The sequence below is a fragment of the Varanus komodoensis genome, unplaced genomic scaffold (genome assembly GCF_004798865.1).
Source record: "Varanus komodoensis strain SLA01 unplaced genomic scaffold, ASM479886v1 scaffold5, whole genome shotgun sequence".
NCBI lineage: Eukaryota > Metazoa > Chordata > Lepidosauria > Squamata > Varanidae > Varanus > Varanus komodoensis.
The window spans coordinates 28952945-28976290 of record NW_025336087.1 but is presented as its reverse complement, the minus strand read 5'-3'; the positions used below and the strand labels follow the sequence as shown (position 1 = coordinate 28976290).

At 39.3% G+C, this 23346-nt stretch overlaps 1 protein-coding gene across 1 annotated transcript in view; it reads left to right on the top strand.

Moving 5' to 3' along the window:
- The window catches only part of TMEM232 (transmembrane protein 232), a 152482-nt gene extending 130521 nt beyond the window's left edge, over positions 1-21961 (top strand). Inside the window, exons 12-13 of the mRNA XM_044446156.1 lie at positions 17287-17380; positions 21704-21961. Coding sequence (XP_044302091.1) covers positions 17287-17380; positions 21704-21961 — 352 coding nt within the window. The remainder of the gene's footprint in view (positions 1-17286; positions 17381-21703) is intronic.
- Positions 21962-23346: the final 1385 nt, after the last annotated feature.

The window sequence follows — 23346 nt, the reverse complement described above, 5'->3', positions numbered from 1 at the left end:
TTTTAAATTAAGAACTAGCAATTGTTAAGAGCCCCTTTCCCCCTAAGTTCAATTATATTATTGTCTTTGTAGATTGGGTAAACACTACACATCTCTGTTGATGATGTGAATCAGATTAAAAGAAATTAAATTATTTGTCTAAGGTCTGATCTGTTGAGCTGGAATTGCAAAGGCATTTTTATCATCAATTTAACCCTAACAATGCTATCTAATTTTTGTTTAGCCATATTAATTACTGTGGGAGCTACAGATTGTATCTAGCTCTCTTATTTCATGGACAGTCATTCACCATATGTCATTACAGATTTCCAGAGTGTAACTAATGACCTCACAATATATGGATTTCTCATAATCAAACAGTCATTGCAAAATTAATTTGCTGGGTGATTTAAGCACACACATACAGATATGAACACTTGTTTGCAGACTCTTAAAAGGAGACTCTAGGAAAACTGACACAGCCAGTTTGTTCCATAAACTAGGAGCCTTCTCTATCAGTCCACTCTGAACAGTTGATTGACAGACTAATTCAACTATTAGATCACCCAATAATCAGAGTTCTCAGGAAATGAAATATCTAAAATGCAAACAACAAATACTGATTAAAAGCATTGCATAGTACAAAACAAGACAAACTTGCAGCTAAAGGGAAAAACAATGCAGCACGTAAAATTAAAATAAGACTAAAAATAGTATGAAGTTCTCAGTGTGCTAAAAACAGTTTTGAACAGTAGAGTATCTTAGGAAGTTGCACATTTCTCCCTGCCTTCTTTCCTGTTGGATTGCTGTCTTTTCATCTGGCAAAGTTCCCATATCTTAAACGACAGCATTTCAGGCAGGCATTTGTGGTACTTTCTCCATCTCAGCATGATATCACACAGCTGTTAAAAATGCAGGTGCCATGCCAGAAGAAAGCTTGGCAAACCTGCCCCTGCAGAGTGTAAAGCTGATGGTAGTGGAGTTGATTGTAGTTTGAGGGCAAGCATGAGGGGTGTGTGGAAGGGCTCCAGCATTGTCCCAGTGGAGGCATGTTGTTCAAGACCTCTTATGTTTCAGGGCAGCTGAGAGAGCCTGAAAAATCACCTCAAATTCCAAGGACTTAAGAAAATGCATGTCTCAGACCAATGGTCCATTCAGTCCAGTATTCTATACACATGGTGGCAACCAGCTGCAAACCAGATTCCTTGAGCAAGATATGGGTACAATAACCCTTTTGCTCCACCAACTGGTGTTCGTAGGCATACTGCCTCTGATACTGAAGGAAATGTATAGCCACCAAGACTCGTAGCCATTGATAGCCTTCTCTTCCATGAATTTATCCAATCCCCTTTTAAACCCACCTTCATGTGGCAGTGAGTTCCATAGTTTGTAGCTGTATGAAGAAGTGTTTCCTACTTTCCCATGGCTGTTCATAAAGCTTTATTTTCTAAACCATTTGTGTGAATGAAGATACATGTGATATTTATCAATAAGTTTAAATATCTTAACTGGGGTTTTAAAAATACCCTAAGGCTTAGCATATGGCACCTTCTCAAACAGGGGATAGGTAACAGGTAGGATACCGCAGGGTTTAGTCTTGCGTCCAGTGATTTTCAATGATATGGATGCAGAAGTGCAGGGAACACTTATCAAATTTGCAGATAACACAAAATTGGATGGGATAACTAATACCTTGGAAGACAAAAACAGCATTCAAGGAGATCTTGATAGGTTGGAGTGCTGGGCTGACAACAGAATGAAATTTAATGGAGATAAATGTCAAGAGAGCCATAGAAATCTAATAAATAAAATAATAAGCAAGTCCTTGGAAACTTGGTCCTAGGCAAAAGAAAACAAATGCATCATTACAAGATGGGGAATACCCAACTCAGCAATACTGTAAGTGAGAAGGATCTTGGAACTGTAGATTACAAGCTGAATATGAGTCCACAATGTGATGCAGCTATAAAAAGGGCAAATGCTATTTTAGGCTGAATTAATAAAACTATCACTTCCAAATCAGATGAAGTACTAGTTCCCCTCTACTCACCACTGGTTAGGCCTCATCGGTAGTACTGTGCCTGGTTCTGGGCACCACAGTTTAAGAAAGATGCAGACAAACTGGAAAGGGTTCAGAAGAGAGCAACAAGGATAATCCAGGGACTGCATACAAAGCCCAATGTGAAGAGGTTGAAAGAGCTGGGCATATTTAACCTCAAGAAGAGAAGACCGGGGCAGGGGAAGGGTTTGCTAGCACTCTTCAAATACTTGAAAAGTTGACACAAAGAGGAAGGACGGGATCTCTTCTTGATAATACCAGAGTGCAGGACATGGAATAATGGGCAGAAATTACAGGAAACTACATTCTGGCTGAACATTAGAAAGAATGTCCTGAATGTCAGAGCAGTATGGCAATTTAACCGATGACCTAGGGAGGTTGTGGGTTCTTCCACGCTAGAGGCATTCAAGATGCAACTGAAGAGCCATCTGAGAGGGATGATTTAACCTGGGAGTCCTGCACTGAGCAGGGGGTTGGATCCAGTGGTCTTCTTGACCCTCTCCAACTCTACTATTCTATGATTCTGTGATACCACATGCAATGCTGGACTGTTATTCTCTTGAATGGCAGCTGTAGCATTACTGTTTCTGAAGTTGCTTTCAACTTCTAAAGAAGCTTGTCAGGTTCCACAGAGGGATGCTGTTCAAAAAGCATTGGCCCAACATTTGATTTTAGTTATAAATGCTTAAGGTAACCACTTCCCGACAGATTATCTTGTTGTTTAATCACAAAGTCATGCCCAACCCTTCTCAACCCCATGGACAACATTCCTCCAGGCTCTCCTGTCTTCCACCATCCCTTGGAGTCCACTCGAGCCCATACCCGCTACCCCAGTGACTCTATCAAACCACCTCATCCTCTGCCACCCCCTTCTTTTGCTGTCAATCATTACCAGAAACAGGATCTTCTCCAGTGAGTTGTTCCTTCTCATTAGGGGGGCAAAGTATTAGAGTTTCATCTTCAGTATCTGGCCTTCTAAAGAGCAGTCAGGGTTGATTTCCTTTAAGATTGACTGGTTTGATCTCTTTGCAGTCCAAGGGACTCTCAGGATTCTTCTCCAGCACCGCAATTCAAAGGCCTCAATTCTTCGACACTCAGCCTTCCTTATGGTCCAGCTTTCACAGACATACATTGCAACTGGGAAAACCATAGCCTTGGCTGTACGTACTTTTGTTGGCAGGGTGATGTCTCTGCTTTTTAGTATGCTGTTTAGATTTGCCATAGCTTTCCTCTCAAGGAGCAAGTGTCTTTTAATTTCTTGGCTGCAGTCAATGTCTGCAGTGATCTTGGAGCCCAAGAAAATCAAATCTGTCACTACCTCCATTTCTTCCCCATCTATTTGCCAGGAAGTTATAGGACTGGATGCCATGATCTTAGTTTTCTTAAGGTTGAGTTTCAAGCCAACTTTTGTGCTCTCCAGCAACTTTTGTGCTCACCAGCATCAAGAGGCTCTTTAGTTCCTCTTCACTTTCTGCCATTAGAGTGGTATCATCTGCATATCTGAGGTTGTTGATATTTCTCCCAGCAATCTTAATTCCAACTGGTGATTCATCTAGCCCCGCCTTTTTTCATGATGTGCTCTGCATATAAGTTAAATAGGCAGGGCGACATTATACAGCTTTGCCAAACTCCTTTCTCAATTTTGAACCAATCAGTGGTTCTGTGTCCAGTTCTCACTGTTGCTTCTTGACCCACATATAGGTTTCTCAAGAGACAAATAAGATGGTCTGGTACTCCCATCTCTTTAAGAACTTGCCAGAATTTGATCCACACAATCAAAGGCTTTAGCGTAGGCAATGAAGCAGAAGTAGAAGTTTTTCTGGAACTCCCTAGCTTTCTCCATGATCCAGCGTATGTTGGCCATTTGATCTCTAGTTCCCTGGCCTCTTCAAAATCCTGCCTGTACTTCTGGTAGTTCTCGACCCACATACTGCTGGAGCCTAGCTTGTATGATTTTGAGCATCACTTTGCTAGCATGTGAAATGCGTTCAATGGTGCGGTAGTTCGAACATTCTTTGGCATTGCCCTTCCTTGAGATTGGAATGTAAACTGACCTTTTCCAATCCTGTGGCCACTGTTGAGTTTTCCAAATTTGCTGGCATATTGAATGTAGAACTTTAACTGCATCGTCTTTTAGGATTTCGAATAGCTCATAGAGAGTGTCAAAAAGCCAGTATTATATTGTATAATACATTCTTAACTTACCATTCCCCTAAACAATTTAGTGTTGTATATAGAGTCTCCTACCCATGTTGTCTTCACAACAACTCTGAGGTAGGTAAAGTTGAGAGATCAGCAGTATGACTGAACAGGGTTTTGAATCTTGTTAGTTAAATTAATTAAAATGAATAATAAAAATTAATAATACCAAATTCCTTTATTCAAAGACATGAGGAAAACCAGTTAAACTTTTCAAGTCATGACTTCTGTTTGAAGACCACTTGAGCTAAAATAAAATGACTTCCATTACATGCTACAGTATTGGAAAGTTTTGGAATAGAAGATACATGAATGGTTATCTGTATAATAAAAGACAGATGAGAACAGTACTACAAACACAGACTTCTGTCAAGATGAATGCAATTAAGATTCTTCAGGATTATGTATGTAATTCAAATTGAAAGTGACAGCACAGCTATCTTCCTATGGAGCTAAGATCTGAGGTGGTCTATTAAATGCACTTGTTCTGGTTTTTAATATGCAACATTAAAGCTGCTGTCTTATTAAATAATTCTGAACTATTTATTAAAAACAATGTGATAATAAACAGCAGATGTGCATTAATAGGTACCAAAGAAGTGTGCTCTAGCTGTGGTGAAGTTTTATGTCTTGACATAAAGCATCTGTACTTCTATATACAATTCGATACAAAGTGTGGGGCAGGGTAGGCACCCTCTGCTTTTTAAAATGGATAATGTTGTATTACATATTTTCTTTCCAAATCCTTGTTTACCAAATGACGCCAAAATCCATCAGCCATGGATAATAAAAATGTAGAAACTATGCATCTGATCAGTTAATAATAGTTATATTTGCATGTGAACTTATATAAATATGCCAACTGTATTAAATACAGTAAGGCCTAGGAAAAGAAAAATGTGCCAGGAGTTTGTGAGAAAAGAGTATATTGCATTTAAGGAAAACTGTTTGAGTTTGTATTTTAGCAGTTCTTTTTGGAGCAAGCCAGATCAAAAGGATCACGGAATCCTGCGAAAATGTATAAATGTGTACTTTTGTTTAAGCATCACTACCCAAGGACAATCACAATTGCTTACCTGTGTTACCATCTGTGCTTAAAAGAAAGGTGTAGCTCCTTCAGTTCAAGCAGAGTAGCACTAGCCACTGCCTGTCCAATGCAGCACAAACAGGGCAGGTCCTTCATTGTTTTATTAACACTTTACGGAACTAGGCCTCAGATATTGCCTTTAATACAATTCATCTTCATGTATCTCAGTTGAATAGGAATGCAGGCTAAGTTTCACAGGAGCATAGGAATCTGCCTTACACTGTGTTGAACTGCTGCAGGGCTGGCGGAAGGCTTTTGTGGGCCTTGGGCAGTGGAGTACCGGTGAGCCCTGCCCTTCCTTCTCAAGCAATACTGCTCCCTCAAGCTCTTTTAACTAAAACAACTCTTGACTAATACAGCAAGACCTTCCCATCAATAAAAAGAAGAACAAACAAACAAAGCAACCTTATAAGGATACAGTGGTACCTTGGCTTACAAACTTAATCTGGTTGTGACCCAAGTTAAATTTTCCCATATGGTTCAATGTAAATAAGGTTAATTGGTTCTGTAGCTATTTTTTTAAGCAGAAAAATGTGAAGCAAAGTGACAAAGAACAAAGATGGCAGCCATCTCTCTGCCCCCCCTGCACAACCGCGATCGCGCTCCTCATCCCTGCACACGCCCATCATCCCGGCTCACTGCGGGGGGAGAGACAAGCACGATCACGGGCATGCTGGGGGGGGGAGAGACGGGAGCAAATGTGGGTGCGCTGGGGGGAGAGATGGGTGCAAATGCAGGCATGCTGGGGGCAGAGATGGGCGTGGCCACGGGCATGCTGGGAGAGGGGAGAGACGGGTACGAACACAGGCGCGCTGCGGGGGAAATGTGCTAGGGGGGAAGATGGCCGATATTGCGGTTGCGTTTGTGCAGGAAAGCCGGGTGCAATCACAGGCGTACTCGTGCAGGAAAGATGGGTGCGATTTCGGCCATCTCCCCCCCACCCCCAGTACGATCATGGCCATCTCCCAACGTGGGATGGGGGGTGGGGTGATGGCCGCGATTGCGGTCGCCACCCAATGCGGAGTTTGTGACTTGAGTCAAAATTTTTATGAAATTTTTGTTCGTGACCCAATTTGGTCATGAACTGAGGCGTCCGTGAGCCAAGGTACCACTGTATAACTTGATAGTAAACTTAAAACTGCACCAGTGAGAGCAGCAAACTTTAAGCAAGTGTAATACTGGACTAATACTGCAGATTTCTCATAAGATTTTGCAAGCGTATTGTGACAGATTGAACCACCCCATCAAAATGGCAACCTAGTTCTTACAAAGGCACTAACTTGAGATCTTGGAGGCATAGGAAGGTACCTTCTACTGCGCCAGTCCATTGGGCTGCCTAGTTAAATATTGTCCACAGTGAGTGATGGTTTCAGGCACAATTTCTTCCTAGACCCACGTAGGAATATCAGGGACTGAACCTTCCACCTTCTTATATCTGATGCATAATACTGGATCCTCATATATTTTGTCTCATGCACCAGAAAGATAAATTTTACAAAGCAGTGTCTTCGATTGCATTTCCATTTCAAAAGTATGCCGTGCATCATACGAAAGTGGCTGATAATACCTTTCTGATAGTCCTATTCTTATTGGTGGTCATGTGCAAGCATTTATGCATCTGTAATCTAAATATATGCACATACCAACAGAAGTTCAATAAAAGATAATTGCCAATCAGCTTTCCCCCAGATACTTCTGCTAAAATGTATCTTTAATCAACTACATACTACTATTACAATTAGAAAATAAATCTCTTGGAAATTGCCTCTGATGGGGTATTCTGAGGTATGTTGCTTACATTTGGCGGAGTGCAGGGGGGAATCTCATGTTAGTTGTGCTTTTTGTCAACCTGATCGCATTTTGTTTCACATTTGGTGTAACTGTAGCTTGAATAAATAACAGAATGTGAAACATGTTCTTCAAATCAAATATCAGGCCAAAATCTTTTTAGTCACCTCCATGCCTCATACATGGTGTAAATAAAGCTATTTTAATTCAAGCTCAGAAAAATCAATTCTATGTGTCACTTCAAAGTGGAATGTAAAATTTGAATTGTATGTACATGTCTGAAAGGAGATTTTTAAAATTATATAAACAGGAAGATTTGTCTAAAGAGGAAGAGAAAAGGGTGGCAATGAATTCAAATATGTTGTTTGGAAAGCAGAACTACGAAAAAGAAAAATATACTGGTATTTTGGAATAGTATATTAGCATCTACCTGGAAGGAATAGTAAATTCTATTCTACAAAAGTTTGAAAGGACCCCATTAGGCAAATGTTAAAAGTTTTTGCTAGGGAAGAAATAGATGGAACACAATTATCCCCCTCTCAAATATAAATAGAAAAAAATTGTCAGCTCATTTGTCCATCATATTGTTACAACTAGGGATAAGTTTGAGTTGGTACCCATATATGAAGCATGTGTCAACCCCAAATCTCCATGAGAGGCATGAGATATTTTGCTGGAGTCTGAATCTGTATTTTGCCCACGTGTCTATTCGTTAATTCTCTGTAATAAGACACTCTTAGGCTCACTTAGAATATAAAGAATACTTTTATTAAGTATTCTTAATAAAATGTCTTTTATTATGTGAACAGTAGAACAGATACAGTGTCTTAAACTACTCTGAGAACAAAGACTATACACCTGATGTAGTCAATTGAGAGAAAAAGGGTCAAGATAAAAAGCCCATTCTAAAGAAGTGATTTGGAACCCACAAGCATATATCTGTCTTGCAGCTTCCAACAGAAGTGGTTGGTTGGTTGGTTGGTTGGTGAGCTTCTTTGCCACCTTAGAACCAAGCTTTTTTCTATTTTTGACTCCCTATTTTCTCTTAAGGTTTGACTTTGATGAGTGAGTACAACTTCCTAAACATTCTTAGTTATCACTATTGTTCTGTTGTGTTGTGCTGTCTGGGTTGCTATTTTAATCCAAGTTGTTAATCCCATCACTTTTGAAATATTTTTCATGACTGCATTTTCTTTTTCCTGTATACTTTGCTTAATTCTTTCTAGATAAGAATCCCCTGTAAGTTTTAATTAAATCATCAAAACTTAGATGCCAAACTTGCAGTCAGCTCATTCTGCTTTCTAGTACCAAAGATCAGTCTTTCTGTCTCTTGACCATTTTGCCAGTAGCTTACCAATTTGCTATGTTTACCTTTTTTTCTTATGGTCCTTTCCAAAATGAAACACACAAAGGGAGATGATTAAACACAAAAAGCATCCATCATAATGATAATTCAGCTTCTTGGCTATAGAACAGTGCTTATCCACAGATTGTCCTTTTTTCTTTTTCTTTTTTTGGTTTTTGTTTTGGAAAGTCTCACTGAATGAAATTAAACATTTATTTTCAAGATGCTGTTTTGTAACTTCTTCCTCTGCATTTATTTTCCTTTAGTTTTAAGAGTATTCTGTTTCCAAAGAAGAAAAATACATAAACTGTCAAAGCCTGAAACTACTCATTTGCAAATAATCTCTTGGATACCAGTGTGGGTGTTCATGGGTGGTCATAGGATTTATATGCAAATACACACTTAAATGGATAGCTCATGACAATTACATTAAACCAAACAAATCTTATATATCTGGCTTTTAAAGGAAAATATATCAATTTTTCTGAGATTTTGAAAGAAAAAAGTCCCAAAGCTATGCACAACCTGTGCAGTAAATGCTATCCAAGCCTCTTTAGACTTGCAAATTGAACCCTGCATTGCTTCTATTCCTTGTTCCTCAGTAGATACTGACAATATTTTTTACTCCTCTTGAGTGTTAAAGTAGAACTGTAACCATGAAGCAACAGCTGACTGAGAAAAAATTGAATGGAATTACCAGAGCATGTTCCAGCTGGCCTCCTATTTCCAGGTTTTGCCTTGTAATAGTTGTAGGTTTTAAGTGATCCTTCTCTCTTTCATCCTAACCAATAAAGAGCTCTACCGTAAGATCTTTGGTAGAAGACAACCAAACAAACAGATATGTTAGATATTCTAAAAACAACAGATATGTTAGATATTCTAAATCACAATATTGGCAAATAAGTTTTTGGAAGTTAACCTAAGTTATAGTCTAAATTAAGCACAGATGGGCAGCAGAAGTGAAAACTCTTAATTTTATGCAGGCTTTTAAATGTTGAAGACACTGCAGTGAAGCTTAAAGCACACCTCTCTCTTTCAGGTATAAATTTTACCATTTCTACAGCATGGATATATGCATATTTGTAGAATCTGGCGAGCATATAAATCTAACTTACTTGCAAGTAAGGACTTGTAGTATTAAAATGCAATCTATCAAGCAATGCTGTAGCCCTGTCCCCATTCACTGCAAACCTTATTAACATGAACCAAGGTTGAAATGCAGCCATGCTTGTTGGGTTGTACCTTTTGTTATTATGCAGAATGATTATTTATTATTCCTGCCCAACAAAGCTGAAAATGAGGTTATTGTATAAGCATTTGTTTACCACATTTAAGTCCATTAATCAGAACAGTACACAGAATAATATCTGTGTCAGCTAATCATATTTCTTAGTGACTAAACATTCATCATGGTTTTAAGTTTGAATTTCTTAGCAACAACAACAGCACAACCTAGTTTACTTGAGACTTGATTATTTGTGAAAGTACTAAATTCACTTTCTAGTTTTAAATTTGGTTTCCTGGGTAATTTAGGAGCATAATCTGTGTTTCCTTTGCTGAAACACACTGCAAATCTATATTGTTCAAACTATGAGGTGTATTTTTTCCTTAACTAAAAATATTTATCAGATATTCTGGGTGCAAAAGAAGGGGAGAACAGACTGAAATGCTTTGGCTTCTCTGCTAGGGCAGCCAAAAAGAGGATACATCACCAAAAAGAAGACAAAAAAGCATACAAATTTATATGAAATATGTATGTCATAAAATATGTATATAGATGCATATTTAGAAATACTTGCTATAATTTAAATTGAAACATAGTACATCTTACCATCGCAGGGAAGACTATGACCTGAGCTCCTTCTTTGTCTGTTGTCCAGGTACAAACTTTTGACAGGCAAGGCTATTTGCCCTCCTTCTTAAAAGTTATTTATCTTTCAACTGGATTTGGATCAGTACAGAGAGGACTGTCTTTCAGCAGCCCTTCAAATGAAGAACTATAATCTGTCCATTAGGGCACATGGTCACCCTGCGACTTATTGCCCCCCCCCCCACACCTGATCAGATGTAGAGTCCTGGTCACACCCGACACAAGCCACACTGTCCATGGCAGCTTTGATGGCTACTGGGAACTTCCAGTGGGCTATGGAATCAGATGTCACAGCTCTAAATGGGAAAAGGCATCATGGAGGTTTGTGTTACGACAAAGGATCTATCACTACATGGCAGAAGCTCACTGATGCAATGAAACTTAAAAAGCAGAAAAGCAGGTTTTGGAAATTATGTGGTTGTGCAGATTTATTAATTGTTATTTCTTCTTTTTAAAAAGTTCAGCAGAAAACAGTCTTGTATAAGGTGTTAAACTATATAAAACTAATGGTATCGGCATGGCATTTCCAAAGTATTACTTGCTTGAGGATCCTGGTAATAAAGGTGTCCTCTTTCCTTTGTATGTGTATGCACTTACATATTCATTTACCTATGACATTTCACCACACCCTTCAACAAAGTTCCCAGAGGAGCAAGCATAAGCAATTCATGAGTTAGAGTGCATAAAACACAAAATACATGAAATATAAACATACAAAATACAACAGAAGAAGAAATAATCTCAGAATTATATATATTTAATTATGATTATCTCTGTTTTGTTGTCATAACTTTCAGCAGGAGTAGTGGAACTTAGTACTGAGGAGGCAAAACATTTTGCTAGAACTGTCCATTCCTGTACTCTTCTTTCACTGTGACCCAACTCTGCCCATTCATTACTTTTGTGAAAACAAAAAGACTCCTACAGGATCAAACCAAGGCCTACCTAGTCCAAGATCCTGATCTTCTCAGATGCCTCTGGAGAGGAGGACATGAGGTTATCAACACTCTGTCACTGTTCCCAGTTGCTAGTATTCAAAGGCATGGCACTTCTGTTCCTGGAGGTAGCAGGCAGCTATTATGACTAGCAGCCATTAATAGCTGAATCAGTTAAGCCATTGCAGTTGTAATTGTATTGTAATTCATCCTTACAACAACATGGAAGTTACACTGACTTAAAGTTACATAGCAGAATGACACCACTACTACTCAGTTTTATTATGCTAATATAACTTGGATCTGTGCTAACATAGGAGATATCCTATCCTTCACCTTGTCCAGCCGGGGCAATTCGAGGATAGGATTCTACTGTAAGATGTGAACACACTCATTAGGGTTCACAATAGGTTAAATATCCATGTTTTCATGTCAGAAAGATTAAATGGTTTTGCAGAAAGTAAGAATACCATTGCGATAAGAACAGTCTTTTCTAAAGTGAGTGCAAGACCCTGAGAATTGATTCTCTTCCATCCATCAGTAAATCACAAATCTGCTACTCAGGGGAAATACCTATGAGAACAAAATATATTTCATATCCCTAAAATGGCAATGGAAACTTTTTGTTGTATAAAATAAAACTCAACAAAATATATATTCTTGTGCAACTTCTTTCTCTTCTGGAGCAATGGCTGTTTGTGGTTGCATAGGATTAGGAAAGAGCCTATGAGCTGCTATCTAAAGTTGAACAGGGAAAAAAAAGTTATGCTGATCTGAGATTGAAAAATAGTTGTATATAATTAAGAAGAAACTCTGTGTACTCTTGAAAAGCCTTTATATTTGATCTAATAAAGTATGAAATTATGAACAATGAAATCATATGTAGAAGGGTTCACTGTATTCTCTTGATGGGAAAAGGTAAGTTCAATGCCCATTGAATTCAATAGGACTTGAACTATTAGCATTTTTACCTCAGTTCCATTGATTTCAATCAGCCTGGGTGCATTTGAAATGAATCATGTGTTCTGAATTGTCCTTGCAGCCCTTCCTAGATTGTACTGGTTGTTCACAGGGAATTGTGTGGCACCAGACATAAAGAAATACCACAGAGACTGAGAAAGTTACGCATATGTCCACGTTACACAAGTTTCCCTCAGCCAAAGTGCAGGAAGGTCAGAATGTTTAGGCTGTTAAAAAATTTATAATAGATGCTATTTGAATGTAACCATGTAACCCTGCCCATTTTTCAATATGGGCAGAATTGGGATCTAATGTAAGTACAAGCAAAACTGTTTTATGTTCTGATACTTTCCACTGAGATCACTGTACTTTTCCCCATAGTCTGTAAATAACAAATGTAACTCCATTCTGGAATGAATAGAGTTCTGAAATAAATGATCAAGTCCCCTGTGTTATGGTGGGAGGAGGGGTGCCACAGAATATTGGAGGACAAGTGCTTGACTGTGAGAGGGCAATATCCATTTTTTAAATGTCTTGCATTGTCAGTTCAGCAAAGCAACTCTTATTCAAACAGGCAGAAACCTCAGCGGTCTGCATCCATAGGAAGGAAGGCTTTGACTAATCAGAATCCCATAATAGCTAAGGTGCAGCAGGGGAACAATTGAACCTGCAATTAAGGTTGTGGTAAACATGACTGTACTGATGCCAGGTACTGTGACCTAAATAACATTTCCCAGTAGTAGCCCATGCAGGAAATTGCAGAAAAAGTTGGCAGTGTTTTAGTTGCTTATTACTTATTGTGTCATTTTATACAAGGTTTATTGACAAAAATGCCATGCTCTGCAGCTATCAGATCCTGTCCATTTAAAGCAAACTGCAAATTAAAAAGAAAATCTCAATATTAGTACTGAGGCATGCATCACTTTACATTAGGCGATGTCAAGCCTCATCACCCCCATATTGTTTAATGTACATTAGCCTCATACTGTGTGTGCATAGCACTGGAGCACAGACTGAAGGAGTTATTATCTGACACTTCCAACATAAATAAAATGACTTCAATTACCAACCTAGCAGGAAGTCAATATGAAGTCCTTCCTTGAAATTAAAAAATTACAATTCAGCACATCTCCTGGTACCGTTTTTTCCCATACAGTGGGATCTAGCTACAACAAGCAATCAAGAGAGACTCAGGGAAGCATTAATTTACAACCAAGATGAAACAATCAAGCATCTAAATCCAGAAATAAGAAGAAAACCTAGAAGCATAAAACACCAATTGTTAGTTTGCAATTAAGATCATTACAGAGATTGAGGTAGGGAAAAACAACAAATCCTAGACAAAAATAGTTCAAAGCTTGTATAAATAAGAGGAATGAGGAAAAGGAAGGAACTTACATTGGCTGCAAACAATAAGGTTAACAAGCAGGGGGATTTGCTTATACATTGTGGTCATTATAGATTGAAATGCAAGAGGGAATAGCCGAATAGTCTGTGGTTCATTTAGCAGGACATTTTCATACCTCTAGGAAGAAAAGTCAAAGGTTCAGGAGCCTGGTCCTCAAATCACGGAAGTGGTCGAGGCCAGGGCACCCAAGGCAGTAGGTAGATAAGTCTTCTTGAACATCAGGAACTTAGTAGAGGATGAAAAGCTGTGGTTGGTTGAAAACAGATGGGAAAGTGGAGCCACATATGGGAAGAAAGCTGTTAGGGAGAGTTGGGATGTACTAGTCTAGAAAATATGAGAGATTTCTTTCTTATGGCATTGGTACAATTAGCCAGGAAGTCTACTGGGCTAATGAAGTGGTTTGGCTGCCTAAGACTGCTAGCTCTTCAGTCATGCACTATCCATGGTGCACCACAAGAGGCAAGCCAGCTTTGCACACCTAGCAGTTAGTGTTGGTCTGCGGGAGTGTCAGTGTCCTCCTGTCTCTCTCCACTGCAGGTGCCCAGCTGCTGCTGCTGCAGGTTTGACACTGCAGGTCCAACGCAGGGCTGGTCCTCACCCTTCCTCACAGGTCACTAGCTCCCCACTGAGGTGGGTGTCCAGTTATCCACTTTTACACACTTTCGAACTGCTGGGTAGGCAGGAGCTGGGACCAGGCAATGGGAGATCACCCTGCTGCACAGATTCAAACTACTGGCTTTCCAATCAACAAGTTCAGCAGCTCAGCGGTTTAACCTGCAACACCACCTGGCATCTGCTATAAGAGAGATGAGGGGAAGGAAGAGGAAGAGCAAATTAGAGAGGAGGAGGTGGGAAAAAACATGAAAGCACTTGAACTGGGGAATAGGATTCTCAGAGGAGGAGTGTGAGGGCAGTGACTGATTGGGCTCAAGTCCAAGTGAGAGAACTTGTGGCTGAAATTAAATGCCCACTGGGAAGAATTAGGAAGAAATGACACAAGAAATCAAATGCTGAATAAGACAAGGCTGAGGAGGGCCCAAGCTTGTGGAACCACAAGGAAAGGAGTGAGGTGGATAACAAGCTGAAGTTGATCACTGGGACCTGCTGCGTAACCAAGATGAAGAAAAAGGGAGGTCGTCTCAGTTCAGCCCACAGACCACCATGTTTGAATAGTGGAAGGCTGAGACACAGAGCCCTGTGACACAGAGCTGCCCCTGTTTAGCCCCAGTACAATGCTACCTGATCTGAACATTGTCAGTGTAGCTCTTATTTTATATATTATGCTATTTTAAAAGTTTATGTGTTTGATGGTGGCTGGATTTTCTTTGCTTTTATACTACTTTTTTGCTCTTTCTCCACTGAGAGAAACTGTTCTTCATTTGATATATCTTGAAGAGCAGCTTTCTGCTTTCTATAAACTTCTTCCTTTCTATAAACAAAAGTATATACACTGGATAGAAGAATGAGGGATGAAAGTAAGCTACTGTCCTTCTCCTTCCAGCCTTTGTGAAACAAAAAGTCTTCATCAGGAAGGCACAGAAAGTTGAAGCATCATTGCTTTCTACCATTACATTGCAAAGAATTTTGGTGAAGGCAGGAGGAAAACATGTCTTCCTGTTTCTCTCAGTAATTTGTCTGGCAATGCAGATTCCAAGATGTTTGCTTGATATACTGGAGATGGGGCTGTATTTATTGTGTTGGTTATTGATAGAGGGGTTCTATATTGCATCTTCAGCAAAACTTTGAAGATTTATTGTTTCAAGTTGCATCCTTATGAAGGAACCTCCAATAGAGGAATGATATCTGTTTTCTGCTGCATTGGAAATACTGTAGTGCTCCTCTCTTTCCATTCGTGGGTCACAATGTGCTGGATCAGGCCTTGGTTGTCAGGCTCCTCTTAAATCAATGCAAAGCTATTTTGTGTGTACACTTAGCAAGATACCAATTGCACTTCAGGTGCTACAAAATCAATGCCAAGGAAAAAACTAAGCCATTCAGATAGTTCTCTTGTTGAAATGATACGGCACAAAATTTAGAGGGAGTTGACACGAACTAAGAGGCTGAAAGGCATTTAACCAGCCACATAGTCAAAAAGAGGGTCAAGATGGCAAGATCAAAAGGCATTGAGAACAGAGCCCAGTAGCAGGATGAATTTTCATGCAACTGCTCATCTTTCCATCAGATGTTTTATCTGAATATTGAAGAAAATAAGTAAGTAGGGGAAAAAAACCTTTGGAATGGCTTTCTAAAAGAATTGGAAGGCAGCTCTAACAACAGCAATTTCACCACTGCAATCTTTATTAGTGCATTTTATTCCTATCCTGCTATTTATTCTGCAAGGAACCCAAAGTGGCTTACACAGTCCTCTTCCTCCTTTCCTTTTTATCCTCACAACAACCCTGTGAGGTACATTAGGCTGAGAGATAATGATTGGTCCAAGTCTCCCAGTGAGCTTCATGCCCAAGTGGGGACTAGAACCTGGATCTCCTGAATCCCGGTCCAGCACTCTTAACCACCTTGCCACACTGGCTCTTCTTATTAGGGGTTCGGATCGATAGCTGATGAATGGAACAGCTTGTTTCATGAGTTGGATCCAGTGGTGCCCCTTCTCTAGCTACTAGATGCTAGTAGGGGAAGAAGGATCAGGGAGTGATACTTGATACTTCTCCCTGCAGCCTCCACTACCACCCCTTGCATGGTTCCAGTCAGTCCCATGACCCCACATAGCAGAATTTAGGGTACAGTGGTAATACCTAGATCCAATCCACTAATGGGACCCTTGTGGAGGGGAATAAAGTGGCAAAAGTTCAACAGATAGTTCAAGTTTACAATATTATGACTAATTCTTTATAGTAGGCATGAGCAAACTGTTCTGCTTTTCCCACAGGATGTGGGTATAAACCAGACAAATAGCCTTAGGACTGTTGCAATGCATACTTTTGAAGCCTGTGTGATTCTGTCTGTATAGTGGGGTCACCAGGAGTGGTCTTATTGTGCATATGGCTCCCATCTGAGGTCTGGTTGTGGGGAACACATGAGAGGGAGGGCTTTCTCACTTGTGGCACCCACTTTCTGGAATTTTCTGGAACCTCAGGTGATCCATATGGCAGCATCTGCAACTTTCTGTAATCTTGCTTTACATGTGCAGGATGTTGGTCTTCATGTTGGTTACTTTTGCCAATTACTTTTACCTCTTTACTTTTTCATGTTAAATGATACTGTTGAAATATTTTCTCTTTTACTCTTTGCAAGCATGCTCAGCATGTTTAGGGCGGGGGGAGCAGTTAGCCTCCAAAGTACATCAACAGTGCACATATGATGTATTTTAGTCACAAAGCTGTAACATCTAATGATCTTTATGATTATAATTATAATCTGAATTCAGAGTAATTACAGAGCCATAAATAAGTGCAAAAACAAATATGTGAATAAAAGACTAAACCTGCTTGTTAAAAAATGGAACATATCCAGTAAAAACTACTAGGGAAACCTAATGAAGACTGAATATTTTTTCCTCCTCTGCAAGGGCAACTTTACCTAACCAGATGTGGGGACTGAACCAGATGTTGGGGAACTTTTGTTTAAGGAAGGAAAGGCCCTTTTCCACAGCTGCAGCATGAAACTCAAATAATCTCTCTCTTTTTTATTTACGAAAGGGAAGAACTTTTGCGAGCTGGGGTACCAAAATATCCCTATCCAGATTACTTTACCCGCACAGATATGGAGCTAAAAAGAATAGTTGAGACACAGGTAAGAGTAGGTATTAAAAAGAACATTTTTGTAAATGCAGTTGCATAAATGTAGTGCTATATAGTATAAACTCACAATAGATCTGAGCAGTTCATTAATTACCTTTCTGACTTATGAGGAATAAGTCATTATTGTTCTGTAGTTCTTTATCCAAGGCATTACTCCATCTGAGAAAGACCTGATATGAATATAAGGTAGTGATGTCTTCTCTGTATCTAATGCTTCCTGTTCACCAGCAGGACACACCACTCGTGCAAAGGAGAGCTAGTCCTTCCTTAAGCAACTGAAAAGAAACCAAAATACACATTTCCAAAACAGAACAGGTCAGCACAATTCACCCAAGGTTTCACTGACCTGTCCTGCAGAAGGTTGTGTATAAACTCTTCAAGGCAACTTAAAACAAGAAATTACACTACCAAGGATTAGTGCTCTTTCTCACTTGAGGTTCCTTCAGCTTCTAGTCAGGTCTTGCCTCCGATTCCCTTCCCTCACCAGCAGTGCTCCTCTGTCTGAAGCTGCTCCCTGAATGCATGCTTGTCTTCTTAGAGACTGTCTACTGGTCAAACTAAATGCAGAATGTGCACAGAAAAGAGGCTTCCCATTTCTGAAGCTGAGGCAGAAACTTAGTTTATTGAGCTGATGAATCTATTCTAGTCCACATGAAATGGCACATTCATTTACTGATAATGCATTGGTAGATTTTTCATTTTTTGCATTAATAAAAAATAATCAGCACAATACAGTAACATTATTTGCTTCCAGGTGCAACATCCTGTCAAGTATACCATCCTTAAAATAACTTGCTGTGTGTGCTCTTAAACCATCTCTCAGGCCCATTCAAGCCATTTGTAGTAATTTTCACACAAGCAGTTGCAGCAAAATCCTCTGCATGTTTAGACAGAAGAAAGTCCTACAACTTCCAGCATTCTGGTGATTGCTAGGAGTTGTATGTCTTTTTTTAGTCTAAACATGTGCAAGATTATGCTTTTAAGCAATTTGTGAATTGCAGGCTTCTGCACATTTCATTTAAACCCAAAGCAAATTACAATGTCCTCTGCAAATTTTAACAGTGAACATTTTCTGGATGCTTGTTGGATGTTCTCCAGGTAGTATATAGTCATAATTTGACATCCAAAGATTCTGCAGAAAAATCCAGTTTTTCATAGTATTGGGCAGCTGACATGGAACTGCCATTATTTGAAAACAGTCGGTATTTTACAATCAACCTTTGATGGTAAATGCTAAGTAAGTTGCAAATAGAATTTAGAAAATGTTATATGAACAATTATATTAACTATATTCATCCATGTAACCAAACAAAAATACTCAAATTTTGCCATCACATTTTGATTAAATGTTATAATAAGGTCTAATCAATTTCATTGGATTTTGAAATCTTGCAAACCTTTGTTTCAGAGCCACCAAACACACAAATACCAGATTTCTGAATAATTTTAGTGAAGAAAGTTTCCTTTCCTCTGCCTCATTTTCAGCATATTTTATAGTTTATTTGTGAGGTGGTTTTGAGCATACCTAAGAACGGCAAGGCAGCTGAGAGTGCTGTGTGTGTGTTTCATTGCTATTATAGTTCTCTCTGTTGCTCTGCAGCCTCCCAAGCTGTTCATATCTGAAAAAGTCATACTACAGGAATTATCTCATGGTGTTCTTCCCCTGGGCTTTAACTGAAAAGTTGGAAGCTGAGGAGACAACAGGTTGCCAGAGTGATGATTGTACAATAAAAGACAATGGAGTCATGAACAACACCTTTGCCATCTCTTAAATAAGGCAAACAAGCCTGAACCCAGCCCATGAGAATTTCTCCAATTTTTTTTCTTCTTTGAATGGCTTTTCAAAGGCATTATTTCCTATCAAACTGCATGAGAATAGTAAAAACAAAGTCTGAAAGAAATTCTTGGTACAGAAATCCTCTCTGTACATTGAATAACAATAAGCACAAAGAAAAGGGTTTTGCTTAGAACCTTTCTCCTCAATGAGCTAAGTGTAGCATGGATTGGGTTTCTGCTTCTGCTTTTTACACTGAGGAGCATTGCAAGAAGGCATTGCTGGCCCAGGCCATGTCAGAATTTGCCACCTAGTACTCTTGCGCAGGTGGATCAGATCACAGACATTGTTGCTTTGTCTTTCTTCCCACTATCTGTAATTCCTGCTTCTGGTGCATGCCACACAGTGATCAGTCTCAGGTTGTTTCTGGCTATTGCAGTGTAGCCCAAGCCTTAAGACAGTTTCTTTTTTCTATGTGGAGTAATTAGTATTTTTTGGTGCTCCTTCTTTTGGGTGTGTGTGTAAAATCACTGCTTTGAAGGCTGTACTGTTGTCTCCTGTCCCCGCAACCCCAAGTCTCTCTGGTTCACAATATTGAATACTTCTGCTTCATCTGTTACTTTTGAAATTTTAATCTGGCTATGCTAGAAGCAGTGGAGTGGAAGTCAGTGTTGTTCCTTCAAAATAGCATGTTAAGCAGTTCCTCTTTCTGACACTAATCTTCCGGGACTAGTATGTTACAATGGAGGAAAGAGATTTGTTATGGAAGATTAAAAAAAAACAGTTCAAATCCTCAGTCAGCCTGAAGCTCAACTGGTTTGTTTTGGGCAAGTCATTCACCTACCACATAAAGTTGTGGTGGAGATAAATACTTGAAATTTCTATCAACATTCTTATTAATGTTAACAGTCACACACAACCTGGAGATGTTTAAAAAACACTTGGGGTTAGAGATTCATTTGTGGCATTTTTTGTATTACTGTTCAGAGCATTCTCTGTCTCAAACAAGTATTTTAAGTATCTGCTACTATTAAGCCAGTTTGGAGAATAGATGGAGGGGAATATACTGCTTCTGATACATTAAACAAGCTTTTAGAGTTAATTCACCATTGACTTCTGCCTCTGGAGGCAGCAAAAATACTAAGTGCACTGAAATATATTTTATAACTCAAGGCTGTTCTCTCAACTGATAATAACGGTAACTATGGGGCGAAATGCCCACAAGCTACTAGTTTGCTTATAATACTTTGTTAAAAGAAAGCCATTATATTATTTAAGATTAGCCAGCCCATAATGTAATTGCAGGCCTCTCATAAAATCAGTCACCTCCCAAACACAGTTTTCACAGAATCTGAAATCCTTTCCCATGTGACTCAAAGCCATATCACTTATTTTTATGTGGCTATTATTTCCAAACCCTTTCTCCTCTCTCCTCTTTAAGCTTAAGCTGCACTTCTTCCCGAATAAACAACACATCTCCATTGCAGTTTTACTCAGAGCTGCTGCTCTTTCACATAAGTCTGTACCTTCAGGGCCTCCATTAATACGGTAATGATGTTCTCATACAGGCTCGAAACAAGAGATATGAAGTTCTCCTTGACTGCAGCCTTCGACACTTTTTGACTTTCCTGTGCAATAGTTGTACTGCTCACATCACCTGTGTTCTGTGTTGTAAAGGTTGCACTTTATTTTACACTACTAACACAAATACACATGTTCTCTTCTGCTGAACACATGTGCAAAGTGTGAGCATGGTTTGCAAATAGTAAAACATTGAACAGGGTTCAGCACTGAAGGCCATTTTGCAAATGGATCATGAGCTGGCGAACAGGAGATGACTTACATATTTTTAATGTGCATGAAATTAATATAACTTGCCTACAATTTATACGCATATGGTGCTTGCCAGCCCGCAGCTGGTGGCTGAGTTGTATTTCCTTTGTGATGCTGATAGCATGCAAGCTGTGTGCCTTTTGACCTTGTGTCTTTCGACACTTTTATTTTCAGATAACAGAGCATGGCACTTTGGGAAGCATGATAATTCTTCTTTGTCAATTGAGTCTCCCAGCTAGCTGGATGTCCAGGAGCTAGTGTTGCTCACTCCACAGGTTCCATGTATCTAAAAACAGAGAGAGAGAGATGAGATTATGTTTGAAATTGTAAACCATGTAAGAACCAGGTGTGGTTCTTATATCTGCTCCTCAGACATTTGAACCACACATTGTCAGCTCACTCTGCAGTGTCCTAGAGATGTGCTTTGTCATGAGCCAACTTTCTTATCAAGAGCCTGCAGGCTTCCCAACAGCACCTTTGGGAATTCATATACTCAGCAGGGTGTACTTTGCTTACTTGTTCTAATAAAGTTTCATGTAATCCTGCTGATGCCCACTACCAATCCCCAGTTTTATTTTTTGCATTTCTTGTTGAGCCATTAAATTTAATTGAGATGATTTTACAAATACCAAGATCTCTAGTAAAATAACTTTGCTGTCTTTCTCTGTCCCTCTTTTCTTTTTGTCTATTTTTCTCTCTCTACAATAGTGGGAGAAAGAATTAGAAATCAGGCTTAAGCTTGAAGAAAAACTCCTTCAACTAGAGCTTCAAGAAAAACAAAAACTGGAAGAGGAACACTTCAGGAAAATAATGAAATGGCGCTTAGAAAAGCTGCACAAGACAACAAAACCATATGAGCTTCCTTTTAAACATGAAGTTAAAATGACAGAGGCAAGCAGTAGCACTCAACTGTTGAGTCCACAACTATCGCAAAGTTGGACACCAGCCCTTGAAGAGGCTAACTAGAACTTACAGGCAAATATGTCTACCAAGCATTCAGCATTTGGTCATTCATATTCTGAAATTCTGTATAGGAGGATGAGAAGCTTGGGAATGTGTCTGAGTGAGAAGATGGTGGGTGGGGAAAGGATTATGCATCCTATCCCATTGCACTGCTGCTCTACTTGGAATCACAGCTTTGTGGGTCTGCTTTGCTTTTTGTTTAAAAAAAAACATACTGGCTTTCATAACACCACTTTGTATGCATTGTGTGGTCTGCTCCAAACTCAGATTTCTCTTCCTGAAATACAGTGTTCATGGTAAATCTTTTTCAGTAGTGATCAATTTCTGGATTTTGTGTTGTTGGCTTACATTGCAATCAGATGTCAAGAGAAGTACACTGAAGATATTCAGAGTTATCGTATGTCTAATGTCTGTGCTGCAGTCATTAAATCTTTGTATACTCATATTTTCTTTCTCAGTTGTCTGCCTCAGTACCACTTCTCTTTACCCATCCACTGATACATTTGTGCTACTGGTTCTGCCTGTGTGTCAAAACTTAACTTCCGTTTCTTTTCTTTCTTTTGACTTTTGGAGCTTGCATACAGTTTAAAACATATACATTTCCACACCTCTTAGCATTTGATTTTCTTTTTAAAAATAATGTCTTGATTCTTGTCTTATTCTGACATGGGAGCATTCAAGCAGTTAATTTGTGTGCTACATTAAATTCTTGATCCAACAGTTTGATAGTTGAGTGAATATTTCCATCAGCTCAGACATTCACATCAAAAGTTGATTACGGCCTTCATCACTCACCTTGTGTCAGTGTCTGTTAGCTGATTCATTGAAACATTAGCCTTCTAGGTCAGACATTCTGGAATGATGCCTGTATTGGAAGGCATGCAACTCAGGATCAAACTCATAGGCTTGATTATGTCTACACAAGAGGTGTCTTGTGGTTCAGATGCTATACTGCATTTGAAGTGGAAACATAGAAGAGACATGGAAGTAGTTGACCCAAGAGCTCTGCCAGTCATGCACAAAGACTAAGTGCCTTACCTTAGTACTGTAGTAACCTCCACTAATGTCTGCAGCTTCATTGTGGAATGGTAGACAAGACTGAGAGATATTTGTGGTCACCACAATACAGTCATATAGTTGCTCTACTGCGCACGGTTCCACACAACCACATCATCCCAGCAGTCTGGTCCTGTGAATTGGTTTGCAGAATCTTTCATGTGCAGACACTAACATTCCTCTGGTGCTTATTTCCTACAAAGGTGGAATCTAGCCATAGGTACTGCATCATTTTGGATGTATAAGCATGATAGGTCTTTTTTCTGAAGCACCATAGAAGTCATGTCTATACCTGTATACCTAAGTCACATGAATACCACACAACCTGCTCT